The sequence below is a fragment of the Scyliorhinus torazame genome, chromosome 2, assembly GCF_047496885.1.
Source record: "Scyliorhinus torazame isolate Kashiwa2021f chromosome 2, sScyTor2.1, whole genome shotgun sequence".
Taxonomy (NCBI): Eukaryota; Metazoa; Chordata; class Chondrichthyes; order Carcharhiniformes; family Scyliorhinidae; genus Scyliorhinus; species Scyliorhinus torazame.
Genome location: NC_092708.1, coordinates 345,547,181 through 345,560,861, shown reverse-complemented (window position 1 = coordinate 345,560,861; position 13,681 = coordinate 345,547,181). Strand labels below are relative to the sequence as shown.

General features: G+C 40.8%; 1 protein-coding gene and 1 long non-coding RNA gene across 6 annotated transcripts in view; one reads left to right on the top strand and one right to left on the bottom strand.

Annotated features, from left to right (window-relative positions):
- The window catches only part of lrr1 (leucine rich repeat protein 1), a 43,020-nt gene extending 33,672 nt beyond the window's left edge, over positions 1-9,348 (top strand). For all 4 annotated transcript variants that reach the window (XM_072490974.1, XM_072490958.1, XM_072490965.1 and 1 more), the window contains 2 exons: positions 5,814-6,541; positions 8,263-9,348. In XM_072490974.1, coding sequence (XP_072347075.1) covers positions 5,814-6,541; positions 8,263-8,515 — 981 coding nt within the window. In that variant the 3' untranslated portion in view covers positions 8,516-9,348. The remainder of the gene's footprint in view (positions 1-5,813; positions 6,542-8,262) is intronic.
- Positions 9,349-10,091: 743 nt separating this feature from the next.
- On the bottom strand, positions 10,092-13,661 carry LOC140403231 (uncharacterized). 2 transcript variants are annotated; one of them, XR_011938268.1, is made up of 2 exons: positions 13,552-13,661; positions 10,092-12,181 (listed from the first exon to the last, which is right to left on the bottom strand). It is a non-coding gene; the product is annotated as an uncharacterized lncRNA (long non-coding RNA). The 2 variants fall into 2 exon arrangements; XR_011938267.1 differs by having other exon boundaries at positions 13,508-13,655.
- Between the last annotated feature and the right edge of the window lie 20 nt (positions 13,662-13,681).

Sequence of the window (13,681 nt, the reverse complement as noted above, 5' to 3'; positions counted from 1 at the left end):
CTCGCAAACAACTCTTCCATTGTTTTATTTCACTATCAAAGATACTGGGCCACTTTGATTAAGAGTAACTCCAGGGAGCCAATGCTGTGTTACTGCTAAAATTCCTAATATAAACAATCCTTCAGGTTAAAATGTCTTCTTGGCATGATAATCATGCCTCTCCTGCGTTTCCTGTCACCTTCGCCCTTTTTTGCTTTGAAATCAGGACGTAGCAGATCCAGGTGAGATTTCGGTCTTTGTTTTGACCTATCAAAGTTCAGCTGGGGGGGCGGCACAGTGGTTAGCATTGCTGCCTCACGGTGCCGAGGTCCCAGGTTTGATCCCGGCCTGGGTCACTGTCCGTGTGGTGTTTGCACATTCTCCCCGTGTTTGCGTGGGTTTCGCTCCCACAACCAAAAGATGTGTAGGGTAGGTAGATTGGCTGTGCTAAATTGCCCATTAATTGGAAAAAATGAATTGGGTACTCTAAATTTATAAAATAAATAAATAATTCAGCTGGTGAGAGTCCTATAGTTGTTTGTGGTGCGATACGATATTGAAATAAGAACTTTGAGAGCTTGGTCCCTAAAGCGTCACCTGCCATCCTCTTTAATCCTTCCTTCAATATCTGAACAGCTCACTTTGCCAAGCCATTTGAAGCTGGATGAAAAGGCGCGGTACCATTCCTTTGCGTACTCTCTTGGAACAATTTGTTTGTAAATATTATCAGAAACTAGAGAATCAGGTAACCCATAAGTTGCAAAGACTAGGCAATTCTTCTCTATGGTACTGGAATCTGTAATGTTACTCATGATGTATGCTTCTAACTACCTTAGAATGTGCATCCACGGTGACTAAAAACGTGACCCATAAAAGGACTTGCAAAATCCACATGAATCCTCGACCAAGGATGTAATGGTGCTCATGACTTCTTGTTAGATTGACATGCAGAACAGGATTTCACTTTGTTCTCCAGATCCTGGTCCATATTAGGCCACCAAACATACAACATGGTTCGACTTTTCATTCGAGAGGCATCTGGGTGAACATCATGAATTTTATCCATTATTTCCGAACAACCTGGGGTAGAACAACCACTCTCAACCCCCACAGTATGCAACCATCCTGCACACTTAACTCCTCTTTGCACCTCACATAAGATTTTGACCCACCATCTTCTATGATAAACGACCATCCTTGCATCAGAAATCTTTTAGCTTGTGACAGAATAGAATCCCTGTCCATCCACTGCTTAATTTGTTTAGTACTCACTGGAGATTGGGCAATTCTCTCTAGTATGAAAATTGTCTCCGGACGACACAATACTTGGGTTGGCAAATCTGGCAAAGTTAGGCAGCTAATGCGGCCACGTCAGCATTATCCTTCCCTGCCTTTATTGATCAGCGACAGTGTAAATGCCCAGCACTGTGTTTGCTGAGGCCAGGGAGGAATACATTTTGACTTGTGAAAGGGCTCATTAACAGCTAGTGGTTGATGAATTAATGACTATAGAGGTACCGATGGAATCTTTTTACTGCAAAAACAATAGCTAGACTTTTTGTCCAACTGTGAATACCCCTTTTCAGCCTTTGTCAGCATTCTGGATGCAAAACCAATAGGTTTTTCGGACCCATCCTCCAATAAATGACCCATCCACACCATAGAGCAAGGCATCACATAACAGAATAGGTTACCTGATTGGATCAAAGTAGACAAGCAGATTTTTCGATTGCAGCCGTACTTTCACATCTTTGAAAGCCTTCTGTGCAGACTCGACTGTTCCTTTGTGCAGGAGTAGGTGCAGTGGAGCCAACATTGTAGACAGGTCTGTCGAAAACTTTCATAGTTTATCAAACCTACAAATGTCCTGAGCTCAGTTACATTCCTGGGCTCCAGAGCTTCCTTAATCGCTCAAACTTTCCCTTCCACAGGAGATCAGCCATGTACAGTTTTTTGTGGCTGAGCTACTCCACGCATGGTGCCTGAAAAATGCAATTGATCCACTTCAGCACGGTAGCACAGTGATTAGCACTGTTGCTTCACAGCTCCAGGGTCCCAGGTTTGATTCTCGGTTTGGGTCACTGTTTGTGTGGAGTCTGCACATTCTCCCCATGTCCGTGTGGGTTTCCTCCGGTTTCCTCCCACAAGTCCCGAAAGATATTCTTGTTGGGTGAATTTGACATTCTGAATTCTCCTTCTGTGTACCCGAACAGGCGCCGGAATGTGTCAAAGAGGGGCTTTTCACAGTAACTTCTTTGCAGTATGTATGCCTACTTGTGACAGTAAAGATTATTATTATTATTATTATTATTATTCAGAGGCAGTCCTGCCTCTGAAAACCTTTTTAAAACTCAAGCCAGGTAGCTGAGATGCTCCTCCTCAGTCTTAACCGGAATTAAAATGTCATCCAAGTAGACTACAATATGAGGAATGCCTTGTAACAGGTTGTCCATTGTCCTTTGGACTATCACTGAACTGGAGGGTATGCCAAAAAGCAAACTATTATAATTTAACAACTCTTTATGCATGTTAATGGTCATATTGTTTTCAATTGATTGTCCTCTAGCAAGAATTATTAATAGGCCTGGCTCATGTCTAGTTTTGAAAAAGTCTTGTGTCCTGCAAGCGTTCAAAACCGATCTTCTACCCTTGGCAACGGGCAAGTGTCCAGATTGGAAATCTGAATAATAGTAAGTTTGTAATCCCCACATGCACACAGAACCATCACTTTTAAGAACAGGAACAATTGGAGGTGCCTAGCGTGAAAACTGAATGGGCTCAATGGTTTCTAGCTTTGCAGGCGCTTCAACTCCTCCTCCACTTTGCCTTTCATAGAGTAGAACACTGCCATCAGAATTTTTAAAAAGCAAGGAGTAGACTGAGGATCTACAAACAATTTAACTGTAATATCCTGCAATGTACCCAGTTCGTCTTTTACATCCTCTGCCACTTTAGTGTGCTTTATCTCACCCTAGTTCAACTAATTTTTCCTGAGCCAGTCACGCCTGAATAGACTATGCCCATGCCCTTTTACCACCAGGAGCCATGCATTCTTGCTTCTTGGCTGTTATTTGCAATGTCCACTACTAATGGTACTAATGGTAATGTGAAAGTACTACTAATGTCCATTCCAAGCAATGGTATAGTCTTGCCGGTATACGTCGAAGGTTGATTCGTGTTTGAGTAAGGGCTGGTGTCTGCTTAGAACCCCGAATCTTCTTGAAGGTCTCCACACTGAATACAATGCAGAGGCTCCTGTGTCCACCTCCATCTTGATTTTCTATCCATCGGCCTCTGCTGTAGCATAAATAGGCACTGCATGCCTCTCACTCATATTAAACATGTCATAATCATGCTCCTCTTCCTGTTCTGAGCTTTCCAAGCAAAGCACCGTTGACTGAGACTTCCTTGCATTTGAATTTTCCTGCTCCGCCTTCAACTTTCTCTGAGCACCCCGGCACTTGCTCCTTCTTATTGCTCGGATGACAAACAATGTCCATAAACTTACAATGATTGGCATAGTGTGACCCTCCATACCTAAAACAATCCAATATCTTCACCTTTTTACTTGCAGCTTCTTTCTTTTCTCGATGCAGTGCACCTGCCTACCTGTTGCCATTGGCCTTCTGAAAATCTTTTGCATTATTGACAATCATTTCCATGCCCTGAGAAATTTCTAGAGCTTTCTTAAAAGTAATTATGGCTTCTCCCAGCAAACGTGAATGTCGTCTTTGTTAATGCCATCTAATCAGTCCCGAAGATGGTCTTCCAAAACTGCCCGAAACTCAAATGTTCAGAGAGCTAACGCAATTCAGCAACAAAGTTAACTACAGACTGTCCCGCCTTCCAAAAATGACTATGGAATTTGAAACATTGGGGCTTAGGATTTAGGTTATTCTGAAGGATTTAGGTTATTCTGAATGAGTGTATCTAAATCCGCAAATGAAATGTCCCTCGGTTTCTGTGGTGCAGCTAAATTTCCCACTTGCTTGTAAGTATTTGTCCCACTTTGGAAAATTGAGTACTTTCTAATCTTGTCTGCAATCCCATTTGCCAAGTGTTCCAACCTTTCCACATATTCAATCCAGTTCCCCTTCTCATCCACAAACTCACTGATTGACCCAAGCACAGCCATGGTGCTGCTACCTGTCTTCCGTCAGTAAACTAAGCAACTTTCGTGTTGAACGTGCTTTAACTCTAATTTATTTTAACCTGTTTGCCTAAATGATTTGGTAACCTGACCACAAAAAGGTAGTCAAAATGATTTGGTTAAAGTTAATCTTTAATATATAAAAATAACAAAGTTTAAAATACAGTATGGACTCAAATGGAAAGAATTAGCTAAACATCAAAATAACAGAATAGAATTGGAACTATCATAGATCATAGAATTTACAGTGCAGAAGGAGGCCATTCAGCCCATCGAGTCTGCACCGGCTCTTGGAAAGAGCACCCTACCCAGGTCAACACCTCCACCCTATCCCCACAACCCAGTAACCCCACCCAACACTAAGGACAATTTTGGACACTACGGGCAATTTATCATGGCCAATCCACCTAACCTGCACATCTTTGGACTGTGGGAGGAAACCGGAGGAAACCCACGCACACACTGGGAGGATGTGCAGACTCCGCACAGACAGTGACCCAAGCCGGAATTGAACCTGGGACCCTGGAGCTGTGAAGCAATTGTGCTATCCACAATGCTACCGTGCTGCCATTGTAAGTTTATGGACACTTACTGATGACATCAATGGATTTAAACAAGAGAATGCATAATAATAAGACTGCAGTTATAAAGTTCAAATATTAGTTTTTATTGTAGCGATGCAACTCTGAAAATAAATGGCAAGTGTTTCTGTAATATTAATTTCCATTATTGTAGTAGATTTCATAGAATTTACAGTGCAGAAGGAGGCCATTTGGCCCATCGAAGCTGCACCAGCCGTTGGAAAGAGCATCCTACTTAAGCCCACACCTCCACCCTATCCCCATGACCCAGTAACCCCACTTAACCTTTTTGGACACTTAAGGGCAATTTAGAATGGCCAATCCACCTAACCTGCACATCTTTGGACTGTGGGACGAAACCCACGCAGACACTGAGAACGTGCAGACTCCGCACAGGCAGTGATCCAAGCACGGAATCGAACCTGGGACTCTGGAGCTGTGAAGCAACCATGCTAACCACTGTGCTACTGTGTGCTATTTGTCTTGAAAATCTCTGAATGAACATTTCAAAACACTGGTCACAAATAAACTGCTTATTTATAATCTTATTACTGTTCAAATACTACTATGCCATAGGCTAAACTCAGCTTTAGTTTCAACACATGTTCAGCCGAATAATATCTACCACATTGCAGTAGTGCTTAAAGTAGTCTTAAAGCGGGATGAATACTAAACAGATAACCAGTAAATCTGCTCTTAAAAATAGTATGGATATAAAGGTCAGTTGTAGCTTAATTATTTTCATGCAAGCTTACAGTAAAACTTGCTCTCATTTTAATAGTTGTGATTAGCTTTTTGTCACGTGCTGTGTGGTGTTATATACTTCTAATGAGAAATGTTTGCAATGTTCTAATGTAGCTAACACTTACAGAAGCTTATTTTTACTAAAGGTACATTCTAGCAAGGGATGTTAAAGTTTGTCTTCCATTTTGCTTTCTAATAATAAGGGAGACCAAATTATACTCTTGAGCCTATTGTATCTTCTAGAGGAATCTGGTATAGAATAGCTCATTGTGTCAAAATTGAAATGCTGAACAAAAAAAAAAATCAAAGGTAATACTTTTAATGTATGTTAACAGCTGATATATGTTTTCTGTTAACAGGCAGATGTCAATAATTTGAAGAACTTCCTTTCCACTTTAAGGCTGGCTCACCGCGGTAGTGAAATAGACACTATATCATTGTCCAATCTGGCTCCAGTTAAGACCACTGAAGTTGAAAAACCAAAAGCCAAAATGGTAATCACGTCTAGAAAGGATTATCCTCTCACCACAAACTTCCCTTACTCTCTAGAATTTCTACAGGTATCCTACTGCAAACTAGCACGTATGGATATGCGTATGCTTTGCCTTCGAAAACTGCGGAAGCTAGACCTTAGTAATAATCATATTCGCAAACTTCCAGCTACCATCGGGGATCTTGCTTGTCTGTCTGAACTTATTTTGCACAATAACCACTTGGAGACATTCAGTGTTGCGTTATGTAGCTCGACATTGCAGAAATCTCTGCAATTTTTGGATTTGAGCCACAACAGATTGCGTGCTCTGCCTGTTCAGTTCTGTAAACTACAAGAACTCATTCATCTAAAGCTTGATGACAACGAGTTACTCCGGCTTCCTTACAGGATTGGGCAGCTAACTAAACTCCGCTTCCTCTCAGCGGCGCGCAACAAATTGCCTTATCTTCCATGTGATTTCCAGAAGTTGTGCCTTGAGAATGTGGATCTATTTGGGAACCTTTTTGACCAACCTCATCCTCTGGCCCCAACAATTCAGCTGCAGATTCCAATGACCCTATTAGAGATGGCAGCAAGAGCAACAGTAAATTACAGGTAAGGGGTTTTAACAAAACGAGTAGATGGTGTTTAATAATGGCGTAACCCACTCACTGAGCAGCACTTCACTTTGACCATATTAAAAATCTGTTTTCCTTTAAACTTGGCCACGTACTAGATGGATACACAAAGATTATTGCAATACTGGAAGAATGTCAAACAAATATAAATTAATGTGACTTCAGTTCTCGCTATTGAGTGATTCACAGAATTCTATTACCTCTCTGCCAGCTACAATGTTGATTCTAAACACAAATTTACTTTGAGAAAAGTTAATTTTTAATCAGATTTTACAAATAGAAATCCCAATGTTACAAAAATACAAAATAATAACAGCCACAATAGTTCTAAGGGGACATTCCTCAAGCAAGGTGAGGACCCACAGGGTTAATCCATGGCCATACAGTCATTACCATCAGGAGACAACTTCCTCAACAAGGAGAAGAAAAAAGCTAACATGGGAATGGGAGTCAAAAATTGCACATTGAAGCCACCCATGAAGATCGGCACCCTTCACCCACCTCCCGGCAATGACGCCATTCTTTTCTGCCGTGATTAACAGAAAAGCTGCTATTCCTGTGCTCGCATCACATGGTTCCCCCAAGAGAATAACTGATACTTTAAGGAAAAAAGAATAAGCACCAGAAAATTCTTGCCTGTAGGAGGTACTCGATGAATAGAAATTAACAAAAAGTTGTACTTAAAAATCAAAATTTACTATTACATTTTTAAAAATAAACTATTTTAAAGGATTGAAAGAATAATCTCCCCTACTATTCTGTTCCCAAATATCTCCCACAATACTCTCCATCCAGAAGGCAGACTCAGATTTTACGTCCAATATCAGCAGCTTTCCAACAAGTATACAACTGACCAGACAGCAATTGTTAGCAGGTTATTTGACCTCCGACTGTGGGAGGGACCCGAGCTGGTCGAGTCTCACTCTGCTTTCAGCAGAGGTCACTCGGCAGCAATTAGGGTTTGAGAAGTCTCTGTAATTTTCATGACCTCTGCCAACCCGTATGAACCATCAGCCAAAGCCTGAGGGATCCAAAGCAGGTTGTCTGCAATTCCACCCCAGCTGAGATCAGTTAAGACAAAAATTAAACTTGGGAACTTTGTGTGATGCCATTAACTAATCAAACCTGCTGGAGCTCCCAGAATCAGAAACTTTAGTCCGCTCTGCCAAACTGAAAGTACGTTTTTACATTGAAAGTTGTTGGTTTTTCCCTTCTCCGGGGTGAATGTTATGTGTTTTGATGAGGGTGAGGGAGTTTGAATGTTGGGAAAAGCTTGGGTTCAAACCCATGATTTGAATGAGAAGGTGACAAACCAATAACAGATTCTGTGCTGCCGCTAGTTTTTTTTAAACAATCATTCAGAATGCAAACATGACACTGGTCAGTAATTTGCGAAACCTGGAGCATTCTCTTATGTAATCAAATAACAATATGTGGAAGCTCAAAGTGTTGTATTCAACTTTCTGACTTCTTCACTACATTGTCAATTATACCCATCAGCAGTGTAACGGTTAGGTGGATTGGCCATGATAAATTGTCCCCTAATTGGGAAAAAAATAGTTGGGTACTCTAAATTTGTTTTTAAAAAAGCAAAATTACCTTGGATGGAGTCATTGCATGTGTTGTGTTTGAGTTTATATCTTGCTCTTAAGCTATTAATGTATTTTAAAATTAATTACATTTTCTTTTCTTGTGAAGAATTGCTTATGGACCACATATCCTTCCAACTCACCTGTGTCAAGATCTGGATTTGATTAAAACCTGCCTTTGCAGAAGACCTTGCTTGAACTCTTTCATTCAAGTGGTTGTAAATCTGAACTTGCACCAAGTCTCCCATACTGTGGTTCTTGTGGACAATATGGGCGGCACTGAGGCCCCAATCCTCTGTTACTTCTGTTCATTAACCTGCTACTCCGAGTTCCTTGACAAATATCAACAACGCAACAGATGATCAGCGTGAAATGTATTACTAAATGGTAGTTTGCAGTATATTTCCGAGATGTTTTAATTTTAGGAACTTGTATTAATGAGATGAGTAAGGGTGGAACGGTGGCACAGTGGTTATCACTGCTACTTCACGGCGCTGAGGACCCAGGTTCGATCACGGTCCCAGGTCACTGTCCGTGTGGAGTTTGCACATTCTCCCCATGTCTGCATGGGTCTCACCCCCACAACCCAAAAAGATGTGACGGGTAGGTGGATTGGCCATGACCCTAATGAAAAAATAATTGGGTACTCTAAATTTAATTTTATAAATGAATGAGAGATGAGCAAAAGCTTCACGAATGTACATGATGGCTATTCAGCCAACATATCCAGCATTGGTGCATATTCCTATGGTGACCAAAATGTACATTTTAAGAACACTACAAACTATTTGAACTCCAAATCAGTGACTGGGACAAAGAAAGCTTTACATTTAAGTCTCTAGTGGAAATGATGTTCAGCAGTTTGGGTAGTATATTTTGTAATCTTGGAATCTTACATTAAGCCTGTTTTCATAGAAAAAGTTTAGTATTTGAAACTGTTTGCAATACTTTTTTAAGAATTAAATTTTAAGTGGACCTTGAAACTGTGTTTAGATGAAGTCATGCTTAACTATAGTTTATAAAAAGGAGCATAACAGTATTCAGTGTTTATAGATCACTGGCTGTCTCATTTTCCTACAGCAGTGATTGAGCGTGAAGATTGCTGTTGGCTTTTTATTGATAAGACTATAATGTACAGGGAATTTGTTCCGGTCTATTTAGTATTGTCATTTATATTTAATAAAAATTAACTTAATTCTGTGTTATGTCCAGTAAAATTACACCAGACAGAACAATATTAAGACCAGTTATAACACGAGGCATCCTTGGAATTTTAATTCCTTTTGCAATTTTGTATTTCACATCCGTTTTATCACAAGTGATTTTCTATAAAGGGAAAATGTGTTGCACCTTGCAATTTAGATGTGTTGACAATTTAATCAATAGTAATAGTAGATCTAGTTTCAAGATGCCAAATAACTTTCCTGTTTGAGCAGCACCTCTCAAATGATGTGTGAATCAATGCTTCTCTGCATTTGACCAATAGAATGACTGGTTTCGTTGTCGACACTGCACAGCATCTTAATGTGAGGTTTTTTAACTACTAGTTCCATTCCTGGAGCATTTCCTGTCAGAAGCATCACATTTTTGATAAATAACATCTGCCACGCAGGACGGTGTATCCACACTTCAGTCCATTACCAATTTATTCACTCGTTTGTTCATAGAATTACCTTTCGCCAAACCCAATAATGAATTATGCATCGGATAATTACCTTGTGTTCAGAGATGAATTATACTGAATAATACATAGAATTGGCTCACCTTTCTTGTGCTCATTTCAATTTTCGACCCATTTTCCCCTTAAAATTTCTTGAATCTTGAATTCACTAAAATGCAAGTTGCTGGCCAGAGGAGGGGCAGGCGCACATGGCCGATGAGCTAGTGGGAGATCATACCAGATGGGTAACCATTAATGTAATGGGGGGGGGGGGGGGGAAACTTTTGCCAGAAAAGATGGATGAAGTGGAAGAAATGTCACATTGAAAGGTCGTTTGAAATTCTTCTGTGACACTGCTGCATTATCGAATCCCTGAGCAAAGTTGGAAGTACAGCTCAATAGCACAGTGGGAGTGGGCCCAATAATGATTTTATTACATTTTATATTTGAAACTCCTCCAACATGTAAAATTATTTCCTCATCTGACAGTTTGTTACTTGGCACAACAGAAAAGGTGGCGGGGTCGAGCTTAAAGTGAAGGGAGATTGCTCGGGTATACCACTCAATAGCCAACAAAAATCCAATTCGAACTTATACAGGTGTTTCAGGCAAAAGGATGCCACTAACAGGTACACGTGGACACATTTAAAGTACAGACCTATGTAGGATGTGTTTAAATGGAGCCTCTTAATAGGGAACAAGGCAAACACTGATTTTAATACTTGTAGCTGAATTACATTTGGTAACTACAGGAAGAAATGTTATTGCCCTGTCGGAAACAATTTTGAAGAATGATCCAACTAGTCTGGATAATGACCAATGCACAAGAGCAGCTGATTCATAACCTTGCAAATTATTACGCATTTAAAGTTGAAAACCATTTCTGGTGGCTTATTTTAGTTATAACTGACCATCTTGTCAGTTTTCAGCAGTTGAATAATTTCATACTGGTAGTAGGCGCATAAGCTGCAAGCCATACCGTTTTTTTCTTTGTGTGGCATCTCCACTGTAAAATCAAACCACTCCAAAATGATGCTGCTTATTTCCTAACTTAAAGCCAAGCTCTCTGATGTGCATTGGCTCCTAGTCTGGATGTTAGTGCTGAAATATTTTCCATTTTAGGAACTCTCCGTAAAGAGCTCTTATTTCTGTTAAGAATTGGTGGAAAATTGAGATTAAGAAAACAAAGTAAAAATAGTTGATTAGAGGCAGATGTCTTGGAGAAATGATGAGATACACAAATTCACCTATCGGTGGAAAGCAAGTATTTTACATGAGTTCAGATAAACGTAGGTAGTTGGAGACCGCGGATAGTTTCATGTGAAATTCTGTGTATAGTCATGAGTATACAAGTGTCATAGCCCATGATAGGCCTTGTCATGTTCTGGCTTTCTTTTAATTAAATATTCTTTATTAATTGTTCACACATTACTGGACTGTTCTTCACTCGGTTGTGCACCGTTACTCGCATACCAGGAAAAACACACACACTATTATGAACCAGTGTTCCAAGTTACTCTTCTGGGTTTTGGCATACCCTTACATTTAACATCTGGGTAGTTTGTAACATTTCAGACCGACCTTGATCAGATACATCTTAAAACTTCTACTGTTCTACTTTACTATTAATGCTGTGGCTTGGATCCAAGTTCAGAAGACTACCCTCTGCTGTGATATTTTCAACACTAGTCATCCTGTAGCATACCTAACTGTGAGTGGCAGTTATAGATTTGAGGCAACGATGCATATAAAAATTGATTTGTTTTCTTTTGTTATGCAATGTGGGCATCGCCGGGTCGGCCAGTATTAATTTCCTGTCCCTAACCGTTCATGAGGTGATACTGAGCTGCCTTCTTGAAAACCGCAGTTTTCCAGTTGTAGGAAAACCCACTGTGCTGTTGAGAAGAGAATTCTAGGGTTTTGACCCAGTGACAGTGAAAGAACAGCGATATAATTCCAAGTCAGGATGGTGCGCGACTTGGGAGGGGAATTTGCAGGTGGTAGTGTTCCTATACATCTGCTACCCTTGTCCTTCTAGGTGGTAGAGGTTATGGGTTTGGAAGATGCTGTCGAAGGATCTTCGTGATTGGTGCATTGCATTTTGTACTGCTGTCACTGAGCATTGGTAGTGGAGGGAGTGCCATCAAGTGGGCTGCTTTGTCCTGAATGGCGTTGAGCATTGAGCTGCATTCATCCAGGCAAATGGAGAGTATTCCACTGCACTTCTGATTCAAGCCTTGTAGATGGTAGATGGACTTTGGGGAATAAGGTGACTTACCCTCTGCAGAATTCCAGCCTCTGGCCTGTTTTAGCCACAGTATTTGTATGGCTGGTCCATTTCAGTATCTGGTCAGTGGTAACCCCCAGGCTGTTGATAGAATTGAGACTTTTAAATTTGATTTCTCAAAACAAACATCCGCATGGATTCTGGCTTACTAGCTCAGTAACATAATGCTACTGTACCACGAGCTGATACTTTTTTCACCCAAGAAATACGTTTTCCATGATCCCAATAAATTTTGTACGCTTGACAGAAAACAGCAATCTCTCATCCATCACAGAACATGGATCCTTTCGATACAAGTACATACCAGCCAAACCATGACTACCGCATCAGTGGATCATGTCTGGTTCAAGGTTCAGCTAATGCTAACTACATTCTGAAATATTGGTAAGAGATATTAACTGATGTCAACACTAATGATATGTACAATGTAAGGAGTGTAAAGGGTTAACAAGATGATGTTCATTTATCACTAGATGGCACCACAGGGTAGTCATATAAAAGCTGGGTGTCTAGGAGTTCTGGGAGAAGGTTAGTGAGAGATTGAGATAGTGTTAGTTGTGCTAGAAAGATCATAAAACATAAAATGATAGAATCCCTACAGTGCAGAAGAACACCCTATTATAGATTTCTGTAGCATAGATTTAATACTGTTAGGGCAGCACGCTGGTGCAGTGGTTAGCACAGCTGCCTCATGGTGCCAAGGTCCCAGGTTTGATCTCTGCTCTGGGTCACTGTCCGTGTGGAGTTTGCACATTCTCCCCGTGTTTGTGTGGGTTTTGCCCCCACAACCCAAAAGCTGTGCAAGGTAGGTGGATTGGCCATGCTAAATTGCCCCTTAAATGGAAAAGATGTAATACTGTTGTTTTATTAGCTATTAATTGAAGTGTGCAAACCATTTGAAGTTGTGTAAAATAAACGAGCTTTGTTTCAAATACACAGCTTGATGTTCTTTGTCAACATTATGACTTTTAGCCATCTTGAAGGACTATACAAGGAACATCACAAACACCACCAAAGTATAAGTGTAATGTTTTGGGTGTCGGCTCTTCCCAACACGATTTTGGTATGGACATTATTTTCTATTTGTGGAACCTACAACTCTATTGTGTTCGTTTCAGCATTTCTATATGTGATGTGTATACCGTTCTACTTGAAACCAACAGTTCTCCTTGAGGAGGGGGGGACGGACATGTATCACTCCTTGCACGATTGCCATTTAGAGTGACACTTGTGGAGGACAGGAAACCGGTTTGGTCACCTTCAAACCCAACCAGCAAGATAAGATTTCACACAACAGCAAGATACTCATTACGGCAACAGCAAGTAAGTAAACTTGAATTTTAAAAATGCAGCTTTCGTGAACGGGAGGGGGGGGAAGAGACAAGGTTAACGTTTCAGGTCATTGACCTTTTACTCCCGCATTTTCTGTTTTTTTAAAATTTCAGATGTACACGTTGCGGTGATGCCAGTGAGGTGAGTTGCTCCGCTTCGGGACCCTGGAACAGCAGTTCGCTCGAATCCTCCTTTCCAGAAGGCGGCCGGGGTGTCGCTGACCTCATCCGCCAGCGTCGCCGGGGATTC